The sequence below is a fragment of the Trachemys scripta genome, chromosome 4 (genome assembly GCF_013100865.1).
Source record: "Trachemys scripta elegans isolate TJP31775 chromosome 4, CAS_Tse_1.0, whole genome shotgun sequence".
Taxonomy (NCBI): domain Eukaryota; kingdom Metazoa; phylum Chordata; order Testudines; family Emydidae; genus Trachemys; species Trachemys scripta.
In genome coordinates this window covers 44,640,623-44,659,655 of record NC_048301.1, presented here as the reverse complement: position 1 = coordinate 44,659,655, position 19,033 = coordinate 44,640,623, and the positions used below count along the sequence as shown (strand labels likewise).

The following is a 19,033-nucleotide window of genomic DNA, read 5'->3' as shown; positions in this document are numbered from 1 at the left end:
TTTTGTTGATTTGTATGAGTTATTCAATGCTGTCAGAATGGTAGCATTCTAATTAGTTTTGTTACTCAATGTTACTTAAATACCTCATGGAAACATATGTTGTCTTGCTTGCAAATATTGCGTATAAGCTATGTTTTATTGTGGATTTTTTTAGGAATAAGCCTGGACACTTACTTAGCAAAACTGAATAGTGAGATATTTTGAAAAGTAATATTTTGTTGATAACAGAGGGGAAAAAAACAAATTAAAAAACCCAACTGCCTGAAAAAATTGTATTAGTTGACTTTTACCAGTAAGTCACTCAGCATAGTTTGATCACCATAGTTGACTTTCTCTCTGTGTAAAACAAAACAGTTTCTATTAATTAATTATGGGTGTTTGTGTAACATATGAGAGAAGCTACAACCTCTAAAAGTTATGCCATTCTCCAAGTTATGGCATTGATTATTCAGTAGATTTATTATTCACTATTATCTCCAGGAGAGGGCAGCCTTTTCCTACAACAGGTACATAAAAGAACATGCCCTGCTTAGACTGTCAATGTTTCTTGTAATTACTCCCAGTATATTTGTTGCTTGCTTATGAATTAACTTGCATTTATGGAACTAAATCATTCCAATCATTTAATTACACCTGAGGAGCTGAACTATAATTGCTTGCTTCCAGCTAGGATCTGATATGGCTTGAGCAGTATTAATTTGATGTTTACTTTTCTGAGTGCTAAAAGCATTAAAATGATTGTGCAATGGGATTACATTTTACTAATTGCTGGCATTCATTAGCTGGGTAAATCGCGAGGAAGAATGACTGTATATTGTACAGGGATAAAATTATGGTTTTAAATAGTATATTACTAGGCGCATTAAGGCTCTAAGACATGTTTTAAAATACTCTGGAGGTTATTAAAGACTGTATTTTCTTCATGTCTTGCTATATGAATATCTTATTAAAAGACTGCAATTATTATGAATCTTTTTGTGCAATATGTAGGGAAATGGCTTCATTGACTGAAACATATTTCTTTGATATTAATAACCTTCTATATTTTCAGCTAATCCAAAAGTAAATGAGGAACTTAGAAAAAGGTTGCCAACTCCAAATCAACACAGTTATACAGAATCAAAAAAGAAGAAGCTTACAGCTTCATTTGAGGACTTTTGTAAGGCACTCACTGTTCTAGGTATGCAGTAAAGTTATCTTTTCTTTCACTCTTAAGAAGCAAGTACATCAAATAAACACTTGCGCTGCTTTCATCATGTACACTTACACTTAGGACAAACATGAGCTAGAGATACTACTAATTCCTGAATGTTTACTGTAAATGTTAGTCTCAATAAAGCTTATCAGTGGTCTTCAGAATTAATTTTTTATAATCTCAACTTAAAAATGACAGGCCCTTCAGTTTTTGATGTAGCATAGAAGGAAAACTCCCCCCCACCCCCTGCTTCTTCACTGGTAAGGGGGGAAGGAGGGAAGAGAAACCTTTATCTCGGTATCATTTACTGGATTTTATACATTCACTTTTAAGATTTTTCACACTACATCAGATTTATTTGCAGAGATGGTAATTCCCTGTGCATTTTCACTAGCCCATACATTTACCTCTTCACACTGTATTTTTAGACAAATGCAGAATACAATATCCTGTTTATTTTTGGGTGTTTCACCAACACCTGTGCTTGAAGGGTAAAAAATTGCTGTTGCTATAGATAATTTAAAAAGAGTAAATATTAAAGTTTATGGTAAACTTAGATGTTAAACAAAAAGCAAAGCTCACAAATAAAGTGTATGGTGAAATGTTTAGACAAAGTATCATAAGATAATATGCTGTATGTAAAAATGAAATTAAATCCATCATATTAAATAGTTAATGAAAATCTAAAGAAATAAAAGGTCTTTTCAGTACAGTAAGATTACCATAAACTGTATTTAAATATTGTTGTGACTAGTTGAAAAGTTTAGTTTTATATTACAGTATATATATAAAGTGCAGTTTTTTTATTATAGAGGTTTGAATTGCCTTCCTAAATACAAGCTTAAAGTACAAGTTGAAAATGTGCATGGTTATTTTGTGTGTTTCTCATGAAATTCACAAAGACAAGCATATTATAAACAGCTCAAGGACTCAATTCCGCAAGTACTTACTACCACGAGTAGCACTTGCCACAGTGGTGAACAATGCCTTTGCCTTCAATGGAACTACTTGCTGTAGTAAATGCCGCACTTGGTAGCATGTGTTTGCAAGATCAAGACTTGAAGAAGGAGGCAAACTAATAAATACTTCAACAAAGGCATTAAACGCAGCAGAAAGCTGAATAAACCATTATATGAACTAAATGTGTGAAGAAAAAAATCTTTTACTGAGAAACGTAGCTTAGCATTAACTGTTAAAATACACAGAGTTTATTGTTCTACTATAAATATTTTTAAAATCATTTGTCTTGTAAATTCTCTGTCAAATAAAGGGTAGGTATAGGTGTGTTCTAGTATATTGTTTCAAGTTTATTTATCTAGAGTTGGCTTTATTTTAGCTCTGCAATCTTGGAGCAAAAACCAGAGTGAGTGCCAGATCAAACAAGTTCAGAAGTACAAATGGAGGACTGGTCAAAAGGTAAGGACTTTTAAGGTGTTAATGCGTAACCCCAGGTGGTGTACCAGTGCTAGGTACTGACTGGAATGTATTTGTTCTTGCCGATATATTGAAGTGACTTTTTTTTTCCAATCATTTTGCTCTGCCTCTTGGAAACATTTGGGGTGAAAGAAAAGCAGCTGCAAGATTACATCTTTTAAAATCGAATTTTAAAACTTCCATGAAAGAAAAAATGTGTAAATCTTCAACCAGTGTAGTTTTTTGTAGATTACTGTAGCTTTTCTGCATTTTGCAATGTTAAGGGACTTCAGTTAAACTCTCAATTGTGATATTCAGCATTATTATGACTTATGTGTATTACTGTAGTGCTAAGGAATCCTAGTCATGGACTGGGATCTCATTGTGCTAGGCACTGTGCAAACACAGAACAAAAAGATAGTCCTCGCCCCCAAAGTGCCATTACTTTCTAACTTAGTTTTTTCACTAATGTAATAAAAAAAAATTTATCTTAAAATTAAGAGTCATGGTATTTTTTCTGTTATTCAGACCCTCGTGGTGCGAATCAAAATCTTGTTATTAATATTAAATAATTTCTTAATATTACTTTAGTTCAAATCTCATGACTGTAGCATTTGATCCAGCAATGTGCGGTGTCTCCCCTGTTGACTTCAATGGGGGTTTGAGAGCACTTGGCACCTTGTTAGGGGTTGGGGCTCTTAGAATATGTCTACACTACAGCTGTGAGGTGTGAGTCCCAGCACAGATAGCCAGACTTGCAATAGTTCAGCTTAAATTAGCATGCTAAAAATAGCAGGGTGGATGTTGCTATGCTGGCAGGGGCTTGGGCTCACCGACCAAGCTTGGACCCAAGGGGTCGGGCGGTCTTGGACTCCAGGGGCTAGCACAAGCCACTGCCATTGCCGCAACGTCCACACTGCTATTTCTAGCATGTTAGTTCTAGCTGAGGTAGTGCAAGTCTTCCAGCTGCAACGGTAACATCCTGATTGGGATGGGGAAGAGTCATCTTATATTGGAAAGAACCAAAGGAGTTCTCAGGTATGTCTTTTCAGTGGTGATAGAGAGTTCTGTGGGAGAGGGGTATCTCATGGGGGAACTGCATGAGAATTAAGTGTCTAAGGTGGTATCACATGAATGGGCTAGATCCTTTGTAGGAACAGAATGCCTAAGGGGTCTAATGGAGAGATGGTAAGTCATGAAGTGTCCCATATATCTTGAAGAAGGAAAGGATGTGGGAGGTAGAGCCCAAGTGTTTCATGGAAGAAAGGTGCTCACAGGGAAATGACCATTACTATGGGCATAGAGATAGGGTTGGGAAGAGTGGGGCAGAGAAGAATCAGGCCACTAATGGCCTCAACCACAAAGACCTCTGCTATGGTAGCCCCTAGTGGCACCTCATGTATCTGTGACCCAAACTTTCACCTCCCCACTGTTTCTCCAAAGAGAATAAATTTCAAATATGCCATAAAACCAGTCTTGCATTTGCAAGGCAAGGCAGAGAAAGCATTCGTTTTCTTTTGGGGGAGGGGACTTGCTTCTTACTGGTTTGGAGATTCATAATTTTCTAGAAGTGTTACTGTATGTAAAAACAATCTACAGGCATATTTTAATCCCCATAATGTAGAATGCCTGCTGGGGTAGATGAAAAATATTTCTGAATCAAATACTTACGAAATAATCTCAGTGCAGTAGCTAAGTGGAAAACTGGAGAACTGGTCTTTCACTATACTATGTTTTCAATTTTATGTAGCTAATTCAAATGTAGTACCTTTAGACCTTTAGGGGTCAGCATACCCTAAGAAAGGTTCAAAAGGTTAACTGTTCCAAAGGAGCTAACAATGAGTACCTTAAATTCACTGTGCATTAAACATTTCCTGTCAAATTTCAAGAAATGGTATTAATTTCATAGCTTACAGAATCTTTAAAAAACCTGCTGGCTATTTAATGAGTTCCATTAATTTGAAATCACTTCTGATGAAAGGATTTCAAAGTTTTATATTGCTTAGGAAAGGACATTATTTCATGCAAATGTTTATGTATTTGTTTAATAAAAGATATTATCTAACTTTATGAAATATTGAAGATGAAAGCATGCATAGCATAACATAGAATTAAGTTGTAATTAGTAATTTACAAATCGTATAATTCTTATTCACTTGTATCCATAGGAAAGTTAAGAAAGAGGTACTTGCTATTAACAGTGTTAATAGTTTTGATGTTGTGATTTACTGAGATTGTTGGGCATACAGGGGTCTTTGTCATCACTTTGGTTTAAATTGAAAAACAATATTATTTCAAACAAATAACTCACTGAAACTGTTTTCCAGTACTAAGAGCCTAGATACTTTACTGGTGTAATTGGCCTGGTTGCCATCTTGGTAACAGGTAAAGGCCTTTTTTGTAACCAAGGTAAACATCTGATTTTTTTGGATGACCCACTACATCCAAAATGACTTCAAGTGTTCTCCCTGAATAATTAAAGTAAAAACTTGCCATTGTTTGTGTCCCTCAATCCTCCATGCTGTCCGCTTAGCTGTTTTTCCTTCCTGCATTGGATACTATACTGCCTCCAATATTCCCCTCCACATAGGTTGCTTCTAGAAATAGCTCCTAATGACAATTTCTGATTCAGAACCTGTTTTACAGCATAAGCAAATACCATTAGGCATGGCTGAGGTTAAATTCATGTGGTCAGAAGAAACTCAACCAAACAAAGAGATTGGAAAGATAAGTTATTACCTCTGGAGAAATAGCAGTTTTAATAATTACATGGTACATTGGTAATTTGTTTATGAATTCCAGAAAATAAAACATTTGAGAGAGCAGTTTAAGAAGGACACCGTATTTTAAATTTGTTTTGGAATTCAGTCAGTCTTTGAAACCTCCATACTGTTTGGATTATAAATGTCTTCATGAATTGAAGACATGCTTTTGCCTCTGTTCGTAGGTATTAGAAAGGGTTAAAAACTAGTCTGTGTGTAAGGATTACCATTTTGGTCTTGGGTCTAATTTAAATTTACTGTTTATGTCCACAGGACCTCGTTTTTAATAGGGGGATAGTGGTTTCTCACATATTTCTCTCAAGTATTCTTAGATGGAATGGTTTAGGATCATTGGCAGCTGGCCAGTGAAAACTGTTTCATTTCCAGATGAAATGCTCAGATTCCAAGCCCGAAAGCATGGGACTAAGGTCTATTCTAAAAAGAAATTTAATCTGATGAATGTATGTATAAAGTTTGCACGAAAATTAAAAGAAGTTGGAAATTGGGATGTAAAACTTTTATCTGGTGATGGCCTAAATGTGTGGCAAAGCACCAAAATATGGAGAACACACAAATATAAATAAATAAAAGCAGATGAGGAGGCTTGGAACAGCATTGGCTCTTTTTAGGTATATAGGTTTCTATGAACTAAACTTCAAGATTCAATATTTTTATACCAACTCACAGGAAGTAGCAGGATTTGGAAAAATGGCAGGTAAATTTACTTGGAGGTAAATTTGTGTTTGAATTGAGTGATGTCCAATATGAAGAGCTATATTTGAAAGGTGTACTTGAAGGGTTGAGGGGATGTTTCATTGCTAACTACAAATATGTTTGCATTTGTTATACTTTTTGCATTTGTGATCTTTTTGTCTATGTTGTGTTTTTGTGTGTGAATTTATTTGATTTAAGGAAAGGAGGGTGATAATCCTTCTTGGATACGTAAGGTAAATTTTGATCTCTTAACCAAAAATGACGAGAGATATTCTGTCACTGAGTCCAAACTGGAGAAAATGATCATGACGATCTGATTGCTGTGCATCTAGAATTACTAACTTTGTAAAAGTAGGTAACTTAATTTGTCCTTTTTTTGTTGCTTTTAAAAGTGGCAAAATGGTTTGTTCACTTAATGGGCCAAATACTTACAAAGCCTATGGTTTTTGCTTTTGTTTTTTAGTTTGGATTTTTTTTTTTTTTAGATTACATTTTATTATTGGAAGAACTGAATTTCAAATAGGCACAAATAGTCACCAGACCAACAACTTCTTTTGCCCCATATGATTACATAGTAAAAAAAAAATTAGTATGAGAGTCAAGTTACCAGCATTGTGTTAATCAAACAACCCTGGAGTTTAAATCCTTTAGGGGATGGAATTGTCTTTTAGTAAGTGTGTGTACAGTATTCAGCATAATGAGGGCCTGATCCCTGATTTGGATGTGTAGGTGCTACTATAAAGTAAATAATAACTCACTCATTTATTTTATTTGTGAGAGTGCCCAAAAAGTATCCAAAGTTTTCACTGCTGTTTTCTATATTTTCTATATTCAGATTCTGACTATTTGTATTTAAAACTTTATTTTAAAACAAATTATGATCCCAGCTGGAATCTTGCATGCCCAGTTTCTTTCTGGAGAAGGAGTTATGAGCACAAAGTTTATAAGTCCTGAAAATAGGAGTTTTTAATCAACACCTTCAACCATAGTTATATAAATATCGCAGAATAAGATCAGTAATACAGTTCCCTCTCATTTTACATGTTAGGGGTAGATTGCATAGTGAGCTAACGAACCAGTGTTTCAAATTCTAGCGTGGTGACAATTAAAATGAATACACTGGTTTCATCTTAGTTCCTAGACGACATTTGTCTGCTTCATAAAAAGCACTCTAATTTGTACCAAATTTAGCATGCATGTCGCTGACTGTTGAGAGGCCCACAGTTTAATCAGGTTGTGATGATGTAGGTTGGATTTGAGTTGCATTGGCATAGCAGCGTGTGGAAATTGCCATAGAATTTACTGTGTGCTATGCTGATTCTAACTTACTATCATGTTCAAGAATTTCCCCCTTCATCCCCAGGAAAAACAGAAGCGGGATGGGGGGAAGTAATAGACATGTGGGCCAGATTACCATAGTTAGATATATACAGTTCCTCAGATATATTTGCGTGTGCCTGGTTTATGCATTTAAATACTTAGTGTTCATGTACAGCTGCCTTGTGTGTGCACATATGTAATGTCTGTGTATTTGCTTCAGGTATTTGTACATGCATGTGAGTTATACACATGTTGGTTAGGTACCTGCAAATTTTGGTACCTAGCTTTGAAAATCTGGTTCTTTTTCCTTATGTCAGCAAAATTATGATATATATTTCAGTATATTTATAAATATGTTGTTCCATTTTATAGCATACTGAAAATGTGTTAAGAAATGAAACCTCTTTAGAAATATATATCATATATTTATTGCATTTACTTTGCTTGCAAATTACTTCCATTAGTTATCAACAATCCCAGATAAATTCATTGTAATTGATATGTACAGCTACACACATTTGGAACGTAGACGTAAAATGGGATAAAAAGTTAGCCGAGACACATTTGTTGTTGATAAATAAAAAATAAATTAATAAAAAATAAATAAAATAAATTAAATTAAATGTTTTTATTAAAAGCAAACAAACAAAACCTTCCATTTCCATGAAAGATATAGACCATGTTAGTAAGGATCTCTATCTGATTGTGGTGATTTTGTAGCATAAAGATTTTACTATGATTTATTTCTTTCTAAATGAAATGAAATGTAACATGAAGTCCTGATATAACACTGAAAAGAAATACTAAGCCACTGGGGGAAGTCTGTGCTATTCTCCTTATGTCCCTGAAACTCCCATTGCATTAGTTACGTATATAGTTAGCTGTAAATTGTCCAACAGACTGAATGTGGGTCTGAGAGCCAGGAACTGCTGAATCCAATCCCACATCTGCTATTGATTTGCAGAGTCACCTTGATCTTCTCTTAACTTCTCTGTGTCTGTTCCCCTCTCTCTGTAAAATGAGGATAGCACAAAGCTCTAAGTTGGCCATGCAATTAAAGGGATTGTTATGTGGCTGGAGTCTCTGTTGTTTGGGATGGTGAGCTTCTGCTCCACTGCCACTTAGCACTTTAGCCTTCTAATTTCCTCAATGAAGCTCTGGGGGTAAGACACGGCTTCTCATCTTCAGCCAATGCCCTAATTGGCTCAAGAGTTGACTGGGTACAGACTTGAGGTGATGCTTCTTCTTTCTCCGAAAGACACAGTGCTGCTGCACCTGTTGTGGGGAGGTGGTGACTGATGCCTCTCACTCCAAGAGTACAGTGGATGTGTGGGGGCAGAGTGGAACCACATTCAACATGCTTGGCTCAGTTCTTCTCCCTTCAAATGCTGCAGCAGGAAAAAACGCAGCCTCCTTCTGTCTCCTCCTCTCCTTCTGCCTTCAGGGAAGGGAAACCCACTCCAGTGCTTACATCAAGATAAAGGGACCCCCAAAGAGCGAGCACAGGGGGAGCAGGATAAGCAGCTTGATGTCGGAAGCAGAAGAGGCACAAGGGTCAAGAGAAAACATCACAGGTGGAGGGGGTAGAAACAGTGGGGCAACAGTGGACATAAGGAAGGAGACAAAAAAATTTCAGGTTGAGGAATGTGGAACAGGACACCACAAAAGAACCCTGGGAAGAGAGAAAGGATCTGAAGTTTGAGAGATCTAAAAATGAAAGTGAATTTAATTTTGTGGGGGAATTGTTTTGTTCTCTTTGATTGTTAGACTTCTAGCCACACTAAATGACTGTCTGTCTGACTGAACTCACATATTATCTGATCTGCCCTCCAAAAACAACCTTCCCTCCCCCTTCAGCCACTCAGTCCCCACCCCGTAAACTTTAAATCACTAAATTGGAAACTGTTTGCATGTGTGTTGGATGGAGCATGGGGGCTGTAAGAGTCTCCCTAACTGTTCCCCACCAAATACAAAGTTAAAGCTCTGCAACATTTACCTAACTCAGAGCAATGTTGTGAAGATTGTTGTTAATGATTATACAATGAATTGAAAACTCAGTGCTTTATAAGTACCACACATTTATTATTTGGTTAAAGGGTGGGGTGAATGCACCCCTTAAAATATTTCACTTTGTATCATTTTGGTCTTTAAAATTGGGGATACCGCTAACTTTAAAAAGACTTTAAATGTGCATTCACGGTAGTGGCAGTTATTACCACAGCCATCTTTTATACTATGCCTCAGAATCAGCTTTAGAAGAACTATCACAGGTACAAGAAGAATTGGTTGTTTCCTTCTTTAGAAACCTTCACTGCTAGTATTTTATTATCAACTAGTATGAGGCTTAAATCCAGAACAGGCCTGCATTAGCACAGGTAAGATGAGCAAAGACATAACAAAAAATTTCATTAAAAAACAGCCCTTGTTCTCTGGGGAGTGCATTGGAGACTAGCGTCAGAGACTTCACCTGCATCTTTAATAGGCCATTTGCTCTGAATGATTTTTATTGGCATTTTATTGCCAAAAGTGACCTTTCCTTTCTTTTTTATTAATGGTGGACACCTAAAATTAAAAGAAATCTTTAAAGGAAAAATCATTTAAAGAGTAGTTTGTTTTAGTTTTGTTCAGAATTTTGAATACAATAGAAGTTTAATTATCCAAATGTGATGGGGAATGTTGAATATATTGGTTAATACAGAGACTTTTCAGTGTACTTAATGACCCTGCTGTAGATAAAAGGGAATTGTGAATAATCAAGATTTAGCTAATTGAGTTGGTCATATATAAATTGTAATTGTCTGGTATCACAATAACAGCAGGAAAATGAGATGGGAAGGTTTAATTTATCCCATTTATGTTTTCAGTTGTTCTAGAAAACATAAATACTAGTGTGCATGAATAAAACTCTGCCAGTCACTGTGTTTGGAAATTATGTAATAACTCGGTATAGTCTGTAATGATATCCTGAAACCCTGTATTTAAACTAACCTGAATTACAATGAGAGATAAACAGAATATTTACCCATCCCTTATGAGCTGCTGCTGATATGTAAATTTATTCTTCTACTTTGCACAAATATACTTTTGAGCTACTGCTTAAACACTTCAAGGTCCTTAGCCAAACAGTTTTAATGATGCCTCCAATATTATGAAAGTGTGACATTTGATGAATGCCTTGTATAGTTGTGATATCGGGGAAAGTGTAAACAAAAAACGCACATAAAGTCATCGTGCAACACCTAGATAATTTATAATTTTACTGTTTATATCCATCTTGACATTTTTTATCTGCCAAAGGCAGGTTTCATTTGGAATCTTAATCTGAGATTTATTTGGTGGATCTGGAAGTCATAGCTAGAGTTCCCACAGGAAATGGTCCATCTACCAACAGATTAAATGGCAGTCCTGCAGTTGTTAAGGGAGCTCTGCATTTAACACACATGCATACTCATTCAGTCAGCACTGTGGAGAAAAATTAAAGTAGTAACCCAGGTTTAGGAACAATGTAGCTAAAAAGTCCCATATTTGCTGAATGACAAAGGGTTATATAGCAGCATTTCATTTTATTATTCGTGCTTGAATTTCTTGTTTGCTTTGTTGAGTCTGCTGACGAATACTAATAAATGCCTGCAACAATCCAGACGAGAGATGCCTGGCAACAAAGCTATGCGGTGGACCTCCCTGATCTTCTCCAGTTCACAACCTGACCTTTTGAAAAATTGGCTGGGCTAAGCTGCAGAATTTGGGTGTAATGGTTATTGTTAACTCCAGCTTTAGGATTTATTAATTTGTGTGATCAAGACTTACCTATACTTCAAAGTTTCAAAAGACCAAACACAATCATCCATCCATTAGAACTAACATTGTGTTTCAGTGAATCCCACTTAGTGTCTGACTAGAGATTCTGCTATTTTGATGTGTTCAGAATCTAAAAATGCTTTTAGAGTAAGAAAGAAACCAATCCAACAAAAATCGTGTTTCTTCTCAGATGTTAGTATTTTTTTTTTAAAATGTTAATTGCAAAATGAGAATGGAATGCCAAAGGAAGTATGTCATATTTACCCATTAATAATTGCATCGTGATTACCTGCAGTGAATACCAAATAATGATAGTGTAATTTTGATACATCTTTAAAATAAATGCTCAATCTTGTAAATATTTAAGTCTTCACATTTATTTTAGCATTTTGGATGCAAAGAAAGATAGTAAAAGGCTAATAATGAGAGAGAGAGAGAGAGAGAGAGAATATAATAGCTAAAATAACCAGTGTCCTTAGAGAACTGTAAAAATTGCCATTCTGCCAGAATAACTCCAACTCTTAAGCTCTCTCAATTTCTTTCTTTCTAAAGGATGTTGCCTGGCTTCCAAACAAGTACAGGTGAAATAAAGAAGCATTCAAAGTAACACAGATGTCCTTCTTTAAATTGCTTACAGAGAAGGAATTCAGTGTTCTCTTTAGATTCCATCAAGATTTAAAGAAATGAACCATTAAACTTTGAGTTTTGTCTATATTCTAGCAGCCAAAGGACATCTGACTTTTTCAAAAGTAAATTTTAAAGTTTTTTTAATCATGTGAAATAAGTGACATTTCGGAATAAAACTTATACAAGTTTTGCTCTGTGAACTATTAGCAAAAAACTTTCTTGCTTAATTTCCAATAACAAGGATTTCTGTCCATTTCATCACCATTTTGGACTCTTTGAAAATGCAAACCAAAACCAGAAAAGCCCCAGCTCTTAAACTGCAGTGCTGTACTAATGCAACTGTCTGTCAAAGCAGTTTTCGTAGTTGAAAAGTTATACGTTTGAGAATTACAATTTCATTTTAATTAAGAGGACAATTATTTTTACACAAACCGTTAAAAATTATAAAAAAGTTTGTAAATGTGTCTCTAGGGTTTTTTGTGTGAGATCATATTGTGATCTGGCATGTTAATGAAAGTTATGACCATCCTGAGTTTTGGAAGAATACCACTATAATTATTTGAATTTCCTCTTTATTCCTTGATAGGGAAACATTATTCCACATTCACTGTTTAAAAAAAATCATTATTCTTTGACTCCATTTTGTTGTTTCTCTTAGGGTCCTAATGAAGCCAATGAAAAAGAAAAGAGAAACTTAAGAAAAGAGTTTCTATATGGCACCAGATTTAGAAGGGGGCAAGGAGAAGGGCCAGTAATGAGGTAGTGGATAGAGCACTGGAGTGGAATTCAAAACACCTGGGTTCTATGCCCATTTTTGCCATGGGTATGTGGATGACAGTGGGCAAGTCTCACTTCATGTCTTTGTGACCCAGTTAACACATCTGGAAATGGGGATGAGACTGACCTTCTTCGATGCAAGGGCTTTGATTTCTACTGATGAAAAGTGCTAAGAGCGAGGTGGCATTATTATTAATGGGTCCCTGTCACAGAGTGACTCGCCCTTTCAGGGGAGTCAGGGCCAGCCTCACTTGTGATCTGCCCAGCTGATCTTGATGGGCTAAGGATCAAATGACCCTGTTCAATTAGGGACCCAGCTGGGAAGGAGTCAGAGGAATGAGGAATCTACAAAGAGTGAGATAGAGCTCAGTTAGTGAGGGGAGCTGGCTCCTCTGACAGACCCTGGAGAAGGGCAACTCCTAAGCAAGTGGCTTGGAGGAGGAATGAGTAGCAATAAGAGGGAGATTATGGTCAACTCTGAAGCGAGATGGACTAAGAGAGATAAAGAGGAAAAATCTTGTATCTGGGTTGAAGGTTTTGCCTAAGTTGTATTTTTGGAGAATAAAACTATGCTTGAATAAAGACCCTAGGTGTGGCACTGAGTCCTCCATGGGCAGAGATGACAGGCCATCAACCTACAGCTTCTTAAACGTGTGTGTTTTTCAAAAGAAAACAAACACCTCACTAACTCTGCCTTGCATTGTGTTTGGAGGAATTCCTTAAGAGACCCTCGCCTGTCCCAGTTAATTGCCAGAGATTTTAGGGTCTTCAGCCTAATGGGGCTCTCTTCTCCGTGTCTTGCAACTGTTGTGAATCAGGTGACTGTCTTCAGGCCTTGTGGCCTGTTCAGTCTTTACCAGGCTGACAATTAGGGACAGATGAGGGAATAGGGATATACTGCACCTGTGCTGCACTTTCCCTGATGTAATTCTCAAGGGCCTGGCTGTCATTTGTGGAAGTCAGGCTACGTGAAGTTACAGAAAGGGGAAGGGATTCAATTAAGTGTTACATTGAGTGTGATCTGAGCCCCCGGATGTCCCTAAACTTCTGTGGCTGCAGATTCTAGCCTCCCCATGGAGCTGCTCTGAACTCTGCACAGGTGATGCTATTAGGCCTCATATGGAGTCCTTGTAAAAAGCATATTAAGATCCATTCAGATAGTCCTGACACAAGGAAAATACTTAATAGGGCCTAATTAAAAGATTGAGTGTCAATGAAGGACAGTTGCAAGATAATAGCCTGATGCTCCTAGACTAATGCCAAGTTTAGACACTCAATACTATGACTTAGATCAATAAAACGATCAACTTAGGTCAGTCTATGTTAAAAACCCCAGGCTGAGGTAACCTGAGGCTTTTATTTTGAAAATGGGAGCTGTTGATCCTGTAGCAATATTCTGTATTAAATGCTTGAGCCAGCTGTTACAATTTTGCCAAACAGAAGTTGGAATTACTTCCATTATCTACTTGCACTGAATTTCCCAAGTCCTTCTCCATCTTCTCACTAATTTATTTGGGCTAAATCTTGAAGACTTCTGGTTTGCAGACACGTAAAGGACAACATCATTGAGAAAGAAGCATGTCAACTGAGTAGGGGAGGTCAAAAAGTAGTAGAAGCTCTTTGCCAAGGTACTTTGCAACCTCATACATGCTGCATTTGTGATGACCCTAATGGGAATGAGGGAGGAGAAAGCAGGCATATGTAGATCCTTGAATACAGCCCAAACAATCCCGCCTCTCCCCACCTACACCAAGCAACATGAGTAGATTCTTTCCCTCAGTGTCATTTTGCTTCACTGCATGTTTATTCAAGTAAAACTCTTCTATATGGGCTTTACCCTCCTTTTCAGGATACAGGACCTCTAGTCGGGAAGGGGGTGAGCAGTTTAGCAACCTGGTTCTTCTTCGACATGTGTTGTTCACGTCCATTCCACATTAGGTGTGCGCGCCCTGCGTGCATGGACGTCAGAAACTTTTTCTCTTAGCGGCTCCCGTTGGATCGGCAGGGGAGCCCGCCAGAGCAGCGCCTCCACACTGGTGCATATATATACCCCTGCCGACCCGACCCCCCTTCAGTTCCTTCTTACCGTCTGTGGCGATGTTGGGACAACTCTTCTCTCGCTTGCAAGTGATCCCTTAGCATAGTTGTAACAGAAATTAGTAGTTAGCACTTCTTAATAGTGGATAGTTAAGTTTCTTTTGTTTTAGGTGTCTGGAAGTTGTTTCCAGCACCAGCCCTGTGCTGCAGGGCATGCTGCAGGCCCAAGGGTTTACGGCTTGTTCCACTTGCCACAAGCCTATGTCGATCAGTGATCCCCACGACTCTTATCTCCATTGTTTGGGGGAAGCGCACCACACTGGGTGCTGTAAAATCTGTAAGGCCTTTAAGCCAAAAACTAAGAAAGAGAGAGACTTTTGCCTCAAGCAGTTGCTCATGGAGGCCACGCTACAACCTGTGGCCTCGGACCAGCCGGTTTCGGTGCCGGTGTCCTTGGTGCAGAGTGCCCCGGCATCAATCCATGATCTGGTACCAGTGGGGCACCGAAACAACAGGACAAGCCCAGGCAGCGCTCGACCTCTCCAGTACGGTCGAAGGGGCAGCCGAAAGGTGACAGAGGGCACTCCCAACATAAGAAGGCGGCGCCTCCCAAGGAACAGAGCACTCAAAAGGGCAGTGCGGCCCCAGGACATGCACTGGTGGCTCCGGCGCCACAGAGCCGTCGAGCCCCGGGCTAAGTGGGTCGAGCGCAGAAGAAGGGTTGGAGGACATCCTAGAACAGCCCTCCACCAGACACCTTTGAGGTGGCAAAAGACCACCCGCCCTGGCAAGGAGCAGCCTCCAGCGCCATCGCCAAGGGTGCCGTCCAGAGGCAAGCTGGCAACGGTGCGCCGCTCGAGGTCACCTCCCCGGCACCGCTCATGGCACCGGTCCCGGTGGACTCCCAGCCTCTGTGGACTCCCAGCTACCTTTGACTCAGCCCGACTCGATGGCACCGGAACCAAGCCAGCGCATGGCACCAGCTTCCCCGGTGCACTGCTCCCCGGCACCACCACTAAGCCGGCACCAAGGGGACATAAGGCTGCAATCCCCAGCCCCGGGTAGAAGGCAGCGATCCCGGTTCCAAGAGCATCGGTACCGATCCCGGTCCCGGTCAGGGAGAAGCCGTTCTCCAGCCCCCTGACAGCACCGTGCCACGGCACCGCCTTGGCCTTCGAGATCGGCCTCCTCGGAATCCGAGGTCAACTCAGGCTGCTCCAGCTATGCCCACAGAGCACCAGCTAGCAGGGAGCCCCAGACCGCGTGGCATCCCCAATGGGGACCGCCAGGACAATGGCCCTTTAGGACACCCTAGCCCTATCATCAGAAGCAAGGGACCTCCTCCAGACCTTCGAGGTCCGGCTATTTGGTGCACCAGTCCCAGTCCCCATGCAGACACCCCTCCGTGCCCAAGGAGACTAGGGTATCTAGGCCGCCAGACGCTTCTCCCGAACACCAGCGAGCGGAAGTGGCACCAAGCCCGGGGCCGTCCTGGGGACAATTTACCCGACATATGATGAAGGGCAGGAAGAACAAACGGAAGAGGCTCAGCAGGCCGTCACCACCTCATCATCCCCAGACGAGGCTGTGGCGGGCATGGCGGGCATGGCAGTGTCAGGGCCTCCCCTGATCGACCACAGGGCAGTTCAGGAGCTGCTCCACAGGGTCGCACAAAATTTGGACCTACAGGCGGAGGAAATGGTGGAGCAGGAGGATTCTATGGTGGACATACTAAGCCCTGAACGTCCCTCCAGAATTGTGCTCCCACTCATAAAGACCATCCAGTCTAACTACAAGACGGTCTGGCAAACCCCAGCCTCCAGCGCACCAGAGGCAAACGGGGTGGAGAGGAAGTACTTCGCCCCTTCGAGGGATACAACTTCCTTTTTATCATCCTGGTCATCTCAGCCGTGAATGAACGGGAGCGTCATGGCCAGTAAGCCCCGGCCCCCAAGGCCAAGGAGGCTAAACGTTTGGACCTCTTAGTCAGGAAGGTCTACTCCTGTGTGGGCCTCCAATTATGGATTGTGAACCAACAGGCGATCCTAAACAGGCACAATTTTAATTCCTGGGCAGCAGTTTCCAAATTTAAAGACTCATTGCCCCAGGGCTCTCAGCCTGAGTTCACGGCCCTCATAGAAGAGGAAAAAGCAGTTGCCAAGACCTCTTTACAAGCCTCTCTGGACTCAGCAGACGCAGCAGCCAGAACAGTTGCCTCAGGTGTGGTGATGAGGCATTCGGTGTGGCTTCAGGCTTCGGGCCTTCCGCCGGAGGTCCAGAACACCATCCAGGACCTCCCCTTCGAAGGGTCTTGCCTCTTTTCCGACCAGACGGATGCCAGGCTGCATAGCCTTAAAGACTCTCGGGCAACCCTCAAGTCGTTAGGCATGCACACCCCGGCAACTCAGAGGAAGCCATTCAGGCCCCAATTGTCGCAACAATGGCAGTACCAGCCCCACCCTAGGAGGGGCAGAGACAACAGGCGCAGGTGGAATAACACACCTAGTCAAGGCCAGGGCCAAAGCAAGCCCCAGCCTGGCAGCAAGCAAGGGTTTTGAAGGTGCGCTTGAGGACAGCGTACCAACCCAGCTCCCGGATCCTTCCCCATGTTTCTCGGACCACTTGTCCCACTTCTACCAGGCGTGGTCCCGTATAATGTCGGACCGTTGGGTCTTATGCACATTACAAATGGGTTACATGCTGCAGTTCTCCTCCTTCCCACCCTCCTTTCCCCTCCCTCTTCAGGGACCCTTCTCACAAGCAACTCCTTATGCAGGAGATACAGTTGTTCCTAGAGGCGGGGGCAGTGGAGGAAGTCCCTTGGGAATTAAGGGGAAAGGGGTTTTACTCCCTCTACTTTCTCATCCCAAAGGCAAAGGGGGGCCTTTGGCCCATTTTAGACCTTCGCAGGCTCAACAAGTTCTTAGTCAAGGTCCGCTTCTGTATGGTCTCCCTAGGCACTATTATCCCATTCCTGGATCCGGGGGATTGGTATGCTACCCTCGATATAAAAGATGCCTACTTTCACATCGCTATTCACCCCGCTCACCGGCGGTTCCTATGATTCACCATAAACCAGCACCATTACCAGTTCACAGTCCTCCCATTCGGCCTGGCGGCAGCCCCCCACATCTTCACAAAGTGCATGTCAGTAGTGGCAGCCTTCCTGTGAAAGAGGAGAATACAGGTATACCCATCCCATACCTAGACGATTGGCTTCTCTCGTGGGTCGGTCCAAAGAGGAGGTCTGCTCCCATGTGATGGTGGCCCTAGATGCATTCCGCAAGCTGAGTCTTCTCGTCAACGTGCCCAAGTCTTCTCTGATACCAACCCAAAGGCTGAAGTTCAACGGGGCAGTGCTGGACTCGGTGCAGGCCCAAGCAAGCTTTCCGGAATCCAGGTTCCTGGTCATCCAGCGGGTCATAGACTCGATGCTAAGATTCCTCACTACCATGGCCAGATGATGCCTCCAGCTCCTAGGGCACATGGCAGTGTGCACCCACGTAGTCAAATACGCTCGACTGCGGCTCAGGACTTTACAAGCGTGGCTTGCCCGATCGTATCGCCTGGGAAGAGACCTTGTCGTGACGCTTCCGGCCCAGGTGTTGCACTCCCTGCGCTGGTGGCTCAATCAGCCAGTAGTATGCGAGGGTATCCCCTTCGCCGTACTGCAGCCTGCTCTGACGCTGGTGACAGATGTGTCAGGCCTTGGCTGGGGAGCTCACTTAGGGGACCTAAGGATGCAGGGCTTGTGGTCTGAGGCCGAGATGTCGCTCCACGTCAATGTGAAGGAGCTCAGGGTGGTTCGTCTAGCCTGCCAAACCTTTCACGCTACTCTGGAAGGTCACAGCGTGACAGTTCTGACAGACAACACTACCGCCATGTTTTATATAAACAAGCAGGGCAGAGCTTGCTCCTCTCCCCTCTGCTGAGAGGCCCTTCTTCTGTGGGACTTTTCACCACAGAATCATAGAATGTCAGGGTTGGAAGGGATCTCAGGAGGTCATCTAGTCAAACCCGCTGCTCAAAACAGGACCAATCCCCAGACAGATTTTTGCCCCAGATCCCTAAATGGCCCCCTCAAGGACTGAACTCACAACCCTGGGTTTAGCAGGCCAATGCACAAACCACTGAGCTACCCCTCCCCCCATTAACCTCTTATGTGCTGGGCTGTCAGAACTAGTCACTGAAAATTCATGTATAGCCCGCTCCATCCATCTCATAGCGTCATATCTCCCGGGAGAACAGAACAAACTAGCGGACAGCCTCAGCAGGTCATAACAACAGTGCAAAGTGCTCCACTTAGGAAGGAAAAATCAGTTTCACACATACAGAATGGGAAGAGACTGTCTAGGAAGGAGTACGGCAGAAAGGGATCTAGGGGTTATAG

The 19,033-nt window shown here is 41.3% G+C and overlaps 1 protein-coding gene across 5 annotated transcripts in view; it reads left to right on the top strand.

Annotated features, from left to right (window-relative positions):
- Nucleotides 1–19,033, top strand: part of MIPOL1 (mirror-image polydactyly 1) — a 291,843-nt gene that overhangs the window by 47,582 nt on the left and 225,228 nt on the right. For all 5 annotated transcript variants that reach the window (XM_034768596.1, XM_034768593.1, XM_034768595.1 and 2 more), the window contains 2 exons: nucleotides 1,052–1,180; nucleotides 2,532–2,611. In XM_034768596.1, coding sequence (XP_034624487.1) covers nucleotides 2,593–2,611 — 19 coding nt within the window. In that variant the 5' untranslated portion in view covers nucleotides 1,052–1,180; nucleotides 2,532–2,592. The remainder of the gene's footprint in view (nucleotides 1–1,051; nucleotides 1,181–2,531; nucleotides 2,612–19,033) is intronic.